Genomic DNA, 10,000 nt, shown 5'->3' on the forward strand with positions numbered 1-10,000 from the left:
AAACCAACTGCAGATTCCCTCCTTAGAAGACCTGAGAAAATCCTTAACAGAAAAAATCGCATCGGCACCTGCTTCCCGACTTGCGTCTATCAAGCAGACAGCTTCGTGAGGATGTTAAAGATAAATTATGCGAACCAGTGTCATACATCCAGATATTATATGTCCACTATACCCTATAGTATTAGACAAATGGTAATGTAAAGTAACAATTTTACCTTTGTAACTATAACTACTTAATAAACTTTATTATTATTATTATTATTATTATTATTATTATTACACACACGCACGCACGCACACACGCATATATATTGATATAGACAAGTAGATGAATATAGATGCAGTTAAATACAGATATAGACAAACTGACGAGTATACCGCTCCTCTATACTTTACTTATTTACCCACTGCTCAATCATTATACTTTTCTAGTATTTGCGGCCACACTATTGACCTAATCCCCAAATCCCCTTCGTATGAAGACTGCCCTCTTTTCCCTATTTTTTGCCAAGGGAGAGACAATGTTCTTAACGTCCAGAGTAATCCTGAGACCCGCCAGTCCTGCAGATATTATAGTCTACATTATAATAACCCACGTTTAACTTCTTCCCCTTTTTTCTGTTGGGATAATCTGATTTCTGCTTCATTTCTCAAGGCATGCAACATTCATTAGGAACATTGCAATTACTCCTTTCCTTGACACAAAACAGAAAGACTAGTAATTAGTTGTCTTGGTTGGAGAAGAGACTAAGTAACTGATAACCTTTTCCTCTTTCACGCAATCACGTCAAGCAAATGAAGACGGGCAGGCGAATGCGAGGTAGAAGGATGGATTTTAATTTGTATGTAAATTTACGTATTTTATGGGAGGGATGGGTAGGGGGGGGGGCAGTTAACGCAAATGGTAAAATTAGTTTCAGTCAAGATTTTGAGGGTTAGGGGTCAGGGGAGGGACGGACGTACCATATTAGACGGCATATAAGACACTCAAGTATACTAGGCGCATTCCCATTCAGGCAGTGTAAAATTGGGGGGAAAGTAGCCTCACTTTCGCATGAATCTTTGAAAAAAAAAATCCTTCTATTTCTAAAATTAAATTTAATTAGCGCGCCATATATACTGTAAAACACGATAATTCAACCTTGGTAAAATACCTCAGTATAAAGCGTGTGCAATTTATAGAAACTACATAACGTACTGATATGCTACAACGGAATTCTCTACATCCTTTCCAGCACTCGTGATCGGATTATCTATCAGGCCATGGATAATTAATGGATAAAGATTTGGTGTTACAAAGATAGATAAGTAGTTATAGAAGATTAATAGTTACCTACCTGGTCGTAGAAAATGCAACGCAGATAAAAATATTGGACTAAAAAATACATACTGTATGTATGTATGAGCACTCGACGAATTCTTACGCCACGACGAAATTCCTTTCCTCGTTTCCAGCCCTCATGGACTAGTTACCAGGAGGCCCGGATCGCGTGCCCTGGGAACCGCTGCGTTCGAAAGGAAAACGACTCGGGATCAAAACGAAGACAAATAAAACAAGCCCCATTTCCCACGAGCCTTATCTCTTACGACGCCGTGACTCTCAAGGGGCTGTCTTATCTTTATGGGTCATCGAAGTCCCGGGTTACAGGAAGGGTGAAGATCGATAGTTTTTTTTTGTTTTGTTTTGTTCTGCAGATAATGAAAAAAAACAAATCATCTCCCCGTATTAAAAATAAATTGGAAATGTCGATGAGACACGAGAGGAATTTGGATAAGATTTTGATAAGGTTGTTTGGATGGTAAACTTTTCAGAGATTAGGAACACACGCATGTACGCATACACGCTAACCATCTCTCTCTCTCTCTCTCTCTCTCTCAATCTATCTATCTATCTCTCTCTCTCTCTGTCTCTCTCTCTTTCTCTTTTGATAAAGGTATTAGTTTCAAACAAAAGGCTAAAATCTATAAGAGAAAAAAAGTAAGAACAGCATGGCATTTATTCACCTACACTATTTCTTGCCAATAGATAAACAATCGTATTTACCTCTCGTAGATTACCCATGAAATGAAAAACAACAACAACAACAACAAAAACAGAGGAAAAGAAAATCATAGCCTCGAAATTCCCCCTTTTCATCACGAAACCAGGATCGTGCTAATATAGAAGTTTATGCCACGAAATAATATTTACACCAATTAAAGGCATATGTGTTTCAAATCTGTTTTAAGATACTTCAGATTGACTTTTGTGTCTCTTTCGAGTTCGATGCAAACTGTAATTAAACCGAACGATCAAAGAATTTTTATATTCCAGCTACAATGATATTCTAAACAGACTGACATGGCATAATAAAACAATATAAAGACCAAAAATTATTTGTACCGGGGCTGGACGTATTAAAAAGGTATTTTATAAATTTCCAGATCTGTTTGTGTATTTAGAGAAAATCTGAATGCAAAGTCATTCACTGAACGTTTTGCATTTCCTTAAAAGTCTAGCGTTTACAGAAAGAGTTAATTAGCTCTGCATAATGAGCTTAATATTTAGGGAAAGATCTGAGGAAGTAATTATCAGCGCTCTTACCTGACTCTTGCTTCATTTTTATCATCGCAGGGAAATGGGCGCAGAAATATATACATTTCGACATTATATACCTTCTTGAGAGGGAAAGGAGGTAATAATGTCGTGAAATTCACCTGTATTATTATTATTTTTTGAACTGCATGGTTAGAAGCGGAATTCCTGGTTCTTACAGATATAGTTATAAAAACGAGTATCATTTCCTCTTATTTTGAATGTCTCTCTTCGCCTTTCGCTTCGGCTCTTCACTGTATGTGTTTGTTTTCGGTCTGCCCCTTTTCTTCATTACGCTCTCTCATTCGTTTCTTATCCAGTGCTTTCTCCGCTCCTGCTTCTTTACCGAGTCATCTTTGGCCTTGTCTCTGTTACTCTCACCGGTATAATACAGAAAGTTCTGTTTTCTTTACATTTTTTCCCTCGCTAAGCATCTTCTTTGGTCCCTATCTTTTTATACCAAAATATTCCCCATCGTTTTTTGCTTTTAGCACTATGCCCTGCCTCAATCTGCTTAATATTCATTAGGCATTGTTAACTTCACTCTCTCTCCTGAGACTCAGCTCCACGTTCCTGTCCCGCCAGGCACGCTGACGGAGCTGACGACGCTGCAGGTGAGCGACAACCCCCTCGCGTTCCCCCCCGCGGAGGTCATCCGGGGCGGGGCGAAAGCCATCCTGGGCTTCCTCAAGAGCAGATGTCCGACGAAGGAGACCAAGGTAGGGAGTCTTCCAGCCCCCAGAGGGCGAGGCGGCGAGGGCAGTCCCTTCGCGGAGGGGGCGACCGAGGGCGGAGGAGCCCGGGGCGAAGAGCCAGGAAGCGGCGAGGACGAAGAGTCGGGCAGACGCCCTGAGCACCTGCGCGAGGAGTCCAGCGGCGAGTCGGGTTCGTGGAGCGACGCCAGCGGGCAGGAGTGCGAGGCCTTCCACTCCTCGCAGCAGAGCAAACAGGCCGCCGACGCCTGCAGCTTGCCGTCCTTGGCCTCGGTCGGCCAGCCTCCGCACGCCGAGGCCGCGGGGGGCTTCCGCATCGCCATCAAGAACAGCGACTCCCTCGAGGAACAGGAGACGCAGCTGCACCTTCAGGTTCCTCCCCAAGACAGCGGCAGAGACACGCTGGGCCGCCCCCCAAGCCCCACCTCCGCCTGCCTCCTCACGCCCAACAACGAATTCCCGAGCCGCCCCGAGTACGACCTTCCGCTCGACGGGCAGTGCCACCCGCCCCACCTCGAAGGGGAGTGCCACGACCACGACGACGAGGACAGCCTCGGCTGGAGGTGCGAGTGCTTCCGGTCCATCTCGCCCGTGACCAGGGACAGGGTGCGGGTCGTCAGCTACTCCAAGCCCAAGAGCAGACTCGCGAAGAACACGAGCTCGGACCAAGAGCCGCCGGCGGAGAACGGGGGCGGCGCAGAACCCCAGGAGCAGGAGAACATCTTCCCGACCGGAGCCACGATAGCGCAGCGAAGAAGCCTTCATCTCCGTCTGCAGGGGGACTGGCAGGCCATGGTGGAGGACGACCTGGAGAGCCTCGAGGGGGACATCGGGGAGGGCTACAGGCGGCCACTGAGCGATTCAGACGAAGACGAAAAAGATAAACGAAAGGTAAACGCCGCTCGGACAACATGGCCTTCGGTTGCCTCTCCCACGCATATGCCACGCCTGCACGGTATTTTCCCATGCACAGTATTCGTACGTCTCATATCCTCCCGTCTTTTCGATATTCCTTGTTTATTGCATTGTCCTATATTTTGGCTTCGGTAGAGATCATCCCATCGAGTGACATTTAACCAAAAGAATTCTTCCAACAGTGAAAATAACCCTCTTGCACAAAGGTCGCTGAATGAATAAAACATTCTGAACATATCAGTTCTTACGTGAAGGACTGATGCCTGCGGTGTGTGAAAACTGGGATAAAGCACTATTATGAAATCATGGTCAAAGTAAAAGAAATTAGAACAATTACGAGAAGATGAGTTAAACTGGAGGAGTCGTTTAAGCAAGTCACGACAGACGCGGGATCTAAGTGCAAAAATGTTACACTTTTTTTTTTTTTTTTTTTTACCGTATTATCTTGTTTATACCTGCATAAGAAATGAATATTTTTAGCACATACCAGCGAATGAGTTAATTAAGAAAGAGCAATTTACTGAGCAGACAAAGACAGGTGAATTTTCAAAGATAGTCTACAATACATGCATAAACTGTGCAGACTTACAGAGTAAAAACATTGTATAAGCATAAGATTTGATAATACATAGCTGTGTGCACGTGCGTGCACAATATGTGTCTTTACTTGTATATTTACAATACATGTCTATGTATATGCGAGTACATTTGTGCATGTCTGTTAGTCCATTCCAGTATATTCGGCCTTGGAATATATGCTTTCGAGAAAATATTTGTATATGTATGTGCATGCATGTGCACATATTCGTGCATCTGTGTCCAAGAATGTCTGTGCGCATACGATTGTCTATGCCCGTTCCCCCTAAAAAAGTCCGCACTCCACTTCCGACAGGGATCTTCAGAGACGGTGCTCACTCTCCCGGTGGTGAGCCTCTACCTGCCGGGACCCGACGAGTACCGCGGGGTTCTGGCCCGACGCTACCGCAGGTCAGCACGTCGGCAGGGCGAAGCAGCGCGGAGGGCGAGGGCCACGATGCTCGCCAGGAAAGGAAACCGGGACCTGCATAAACCCAGGTACGGTGTAGTTCAAAGTTGGGTTTTCGCCCGTAGACTTCTGTCCGGTTTTAACGAATATTCTGGATAGTCCCATTTTTGACAATATATATCCACACATTCAATTCTACATTCTATTTGTTATTATTTTTTTCCGTAAAATTTTTTCTCAGAAATTCTATGGTAACATTTTTCGAAGCTACATGATACATGCAAAAAGCCCATAAGGACGATGGAACATATTGAAAATTCAGGAAAATATAACACGGTATCCTGTCATTTCAAAGTTTGTTTTTTTTCATTATTTTCGTCGATTTTATTTGAGTCAATATTTCCACGAAGTCATCTGAAATATATTCGAAATGATGGGCGGCCGCGGAAGTGGGCTTCGTTCCCAAAACCAAGTCAACAAAAAAATTCCCGTCTGTTAAAATGACAACTGGAAGTCGGAAGTTCGAACTCAGTCAGTCTATCTATATATCTATATTCATATCTATATAAATAACGTATAGATACACGGGCAGAGAGGTAGATGAATAGATAGAAAGATTACAAAAAATACTATCATGGTAGCATACATTGTTAATATTGCAAATTCGAGGACGACATTCATATAACGCTTCAAAAACCCGAGCAGCTGTTATTGCGTGCTAGGATATTGAACCAATAAACAAAAAAATCCGTTCATCAGCGCTTTCTGACAATGAACATTTCTACTTTATCATTGAGTTAATCTAACACTAACTACTTTAAAAATCACACACCTGAAGGGATTGGTAATCATTAATAGCTGTAATGGTTTAATACTTACTAAATTTAATGAACAGTTGTCGGAGGCAGGATGTTCTCGGCGTTATTCTTAGTTATTTCTATTGTTTTTCCTGATATTTCTAATGGCAATGTGAATATTACTTGTGCCGTTTTTTTCTATCAAAGACAAGAACTTTAATAAGATAAAACATAGATTATTAATCAGATAAGAGAACTAATTAGAATAATTATGATAAGAAAGATGATAATGCCATGGCTATTAGCAGAATTATAATGCAGATAGTAATAATCGTAATAATTTTCTTCATAACTATCATCATTACCACCGATACCATCACCATAACCCGCCGTCATCAAAGCCTCAAAACCAGCTGGTGCAAACCCCGCTTTCCCCCACTCACCACGCCCCCCCCCCTTCCTCCAGCAGGCTGGTGACAGTGACGGAGGTGCACAAGCGGGCGCGGGAGGAGAGGCGGCGCCAGAGGGAGAGGCTGGCGGCGCTGAGGGAGATGACGGCTCTTCAGAGGCTTAAGTAAGATGGCTTCCTGGTCCGGTCGCCGTGTGGGTGACCTTGATCTTGTCTCATTGTGTTGTGCTTGTTTGCTTGTGGTTCGGTATATGTGTCTTTTTTATGATATGGTGGATCATTTTTTATCGTCTATATTTTGTTGTTTTTAGTTTTTGTTGATAATACAGGGGTTAAACAATCAGCTTCTACGCCAAAATGAGTGGCCTTGATCAAAAAATTGTAAAAAAAAGATAAAACAATAGGAATGAATAAATGACGACTTTGAAAACCAAATCAGTTTCTACAGCCGTGAACAGAAATCTCCCTTCCATGCCCACTGCAAGAGAAGGCATCAAGCGAGCTGTAAATACAACGCACACGCATTAGACCCCTCGCGTGCCCTCGGCATGTGTGCCAAAGCGTGGCTGCCTGTGACCCCTCTTACACGTAAGGCTCGTACAATGAATGTTCTCTTAATAAGGTACAGGATCTCAATGGCCGGGCTGATGAAGGGCCACTCTCTCCCCGTAGTTTAAAGGCGGACGGACACGCGACCTCCCCGCTTTGCGTAAGCCCTTGATATGCCATTCATCATTTGCGCTCGCCTTTGGTGCTCGGGAAGGGAGGGGGGGGGGGTGATTTAGGAATCAGTCATTTGTACATGTGTGCATATATCTTACACACTCTCATTTACATGCGCATGTAAGCGTATACACACGCATGGACGGACACACAAGCACACACACACACACGCACACACACACACACACACACACACACACACACACACACATACACACACACACACACAGTCTGCCTTTCTTACGCAAACACACACACACACACACACACACACACACACAGACACACACACACACACACACACACACACATACACACGCACACTGTCTCTCTTTCTCTCTATATATTTATCTTTATATATTTATTATTTATCTATCATTTATCTATTTATTATTTACTAATCATTTATCTATTCATATAAATTTTTTTTTCATCTATTCATTACTTATTATCTATTCATTTTATCTATCTATTTATCTATTCATTTTTTATCTATCTATTTATCTATTATCTATTTATCTATTATTTATCTATTCATTTTTTATCTATCTATTTATCTATTATCTATTTATCTATTATTTATCTATTATCTATTTATCTATTATTTGTCTATCATCTATTAACTATAAACTATTTATCTCATGTTAATTTACACCAAAAAAACTTCAATTGAAACTAAACCTTTAAAACTAAAACTAAATTGTAAAAATCTATACAAATTTATAGTAGACTCCCTATGAATGCTCTCCTTTCTGAGTTAATAATAGATGAATAATAGATGGCGCTATGAGAAGTTTTGGGCCTCACATTTTCTCTAACTGTGTGATACATGCTTTCCCATTTTTCATATCTAGTCTTTGTTCCACACGTACACACACTTTCTCCTCCTGTCATTATGGAAAATTTGGACTAAATAAGGACTTGAAAACCTCCAAAAGTAAGTAAATACTCCCCCAGAATTTCCAAGACAATCGCCCTGAGATGATGAGAGGTTCATGTAATGTATTAGTAGGTGGGAAGAGGGAGGGGAGGGGGGGTAGGTTGTTTGTCCGATTTTGTACTTTCCAACTGATCATTATCACTGCCATCGTTATTATTATCATATTCGGGATCATTTATTATATTTATCCTTATTACAGCTTTATTATCACTATTATAATCACTTTCATAATTATTAGCATTTACATTGCTATCACCATCACCATCACCATCATCATCATCATTGTCATAATCATTGTTATAATTTTTAGCATTTTTATTATTATTATCATTATTATCATTATTTTCACAATTTCTGTTATTGTTATCATTAATATTATTATCATCATTAATGTTATTATTATCATTGTTATCATAATTACCATTGTTATTACTATTTTTATTATTGTTATTGTTATAATTAATGTTATTATTATCATTGTTTTCACTATTGTTATTGCTGTCATTGTTATCATTATTATTATTGTTATCATTATGATGATGATGATGATGATGATGATGATGATGATGGTGATGGTGATGATGATGATGATGATGATGATGATGATGATGATGATGATGATGATGATGATGATGATGATGATGATGATGATGATGATGATGATTATTATTGTTATTATTATCATTATTATTATTATTATTATTTTATTATTATTATTATTATTATTATTATTATTATTATCATTATTATTATTATTATTATTATTATTATTATTATTATTATTATTATTATTATCATTTTTATCTATATTATCAGTATTATAAATATCATTGTTATTTTTGTTGTTGTTGTTGTTGTTGTTGTTGTTGTTGTTATTATTATTATCATTATCATCATCATCATTATCGTTATCATTTTATCATTATAGTTATTATCATTATCATCATTATCATCATCATTACTATTTTCGTAAACATCACTATATTATTGTTGTTATTTTAATATCATCATTATTATCATTATTATTGTTTTTATTACTACTTGCACAACCATTATCATTAAAATTATCGTTATCATCATCATTATCCTTCATATCATTATCCATATCTTCATTGTTATTACTATCATTATTATTTTCATTATTACTATTATTATTATTATTATTATTATTATTATTATTATTATTATTATTATCATTATCATCATTACTATTATCATTACCATTATCATTATTATTATCATTACTAGTATCATTATCATTACCATTATCATTGTCATTATAATTATCATTACCATTATCATTATTATTATCATTACCATTACCATTATCATTGTCATTATAATTATCATTACCATTATCGTTATCATTACCATTACCATTATCATTATTATTATTATTATCATTATCATTATCATTATCAATATTATTATCATTATCATTATCATTATTATTGTTATTATTTTTTTTCTTATTATTATCACCATTACTATCATTATCATTACTATTATTATCATTATTATTGTTATTATTGTTGTTGTTATATTATTATTATTATTATTATCATTATTATTATTATTATTATCATTGTTATTATTATCATTGCTATTAACATTATTATTATTTCTATTATTTTTGTTATCATTATCGTTATTATCATTATCATTATCATCATCATCATTAATGTCACTGTATTTGTTATAATTGTCATCATTATTAATCAGTATCATTATTGCTATAATTACTTTTATCATCATTATCATTATTTGTATTAATGTTATTTTCATTATTACAATATCCTCATTCTATCATAATCATATTTTTTTTATTGTTGTCATTATCCTCATTGTTATTATTATCATTATGATTATTATTGTTGTTATTGCCATTTTATATTATTAGTATTGCTATTGTTGTTGCCATTATCGTTATTTTTGTTATTATT

At 37.9% G+C, this 10,000-nt stretch overlaps 1 protein-coding gene across 2 annotated transcripts in view; it reads left to right on the forward strand.

Annotated features, from left to right (window-relative positions):
- The window catches only part of LOC138865045 (uncharacterized), an 88,493-nt gene that overhangs the window by 64,566 nt on the left and 13,927 nt on the right, over positions 1 to 10,000 (forward strand). Inside the window, exons 4-6 of one of the 2 annotated variants that reach the window (XM_070134104.1) lie at positions 3,161 to 4,179; positions 5,096 to 5,277; positions 6,452 to 6,559. In XM_070134104.1, coding sequence (XP_069990205.1) covers positions 3,161 to 4,179; positions 5,096 to 5,277; positions 6,452 to 6,559 — 1,309 coding nt within the window. The remainder of the gene's footprint in view (positions 1 to 3,160; positions 4,180 to 5,095; positions 5,278 to 6,451; positions 6,560 to 10,000) is intronic. The other variant, XM_070134105.1, reaches the window with a different exon arrangement.

The sequence above is a fragment of the Penaeus vannamei genome, chromosome 19 (genome assembly GCF_042767895.1).
Source record: "Penaeus vannamei isolate JL-2024 chromosome 19, ASM4276789v1, whole genome shotgun sequence".
Classification (NCBI taxonomy): domain Eukaryota; kingdom Metazoa; phylum Arthropoda; class Malacostraca; order Decapoda; family Penaeidae; genus Penaeus; species Penaeus vannamei.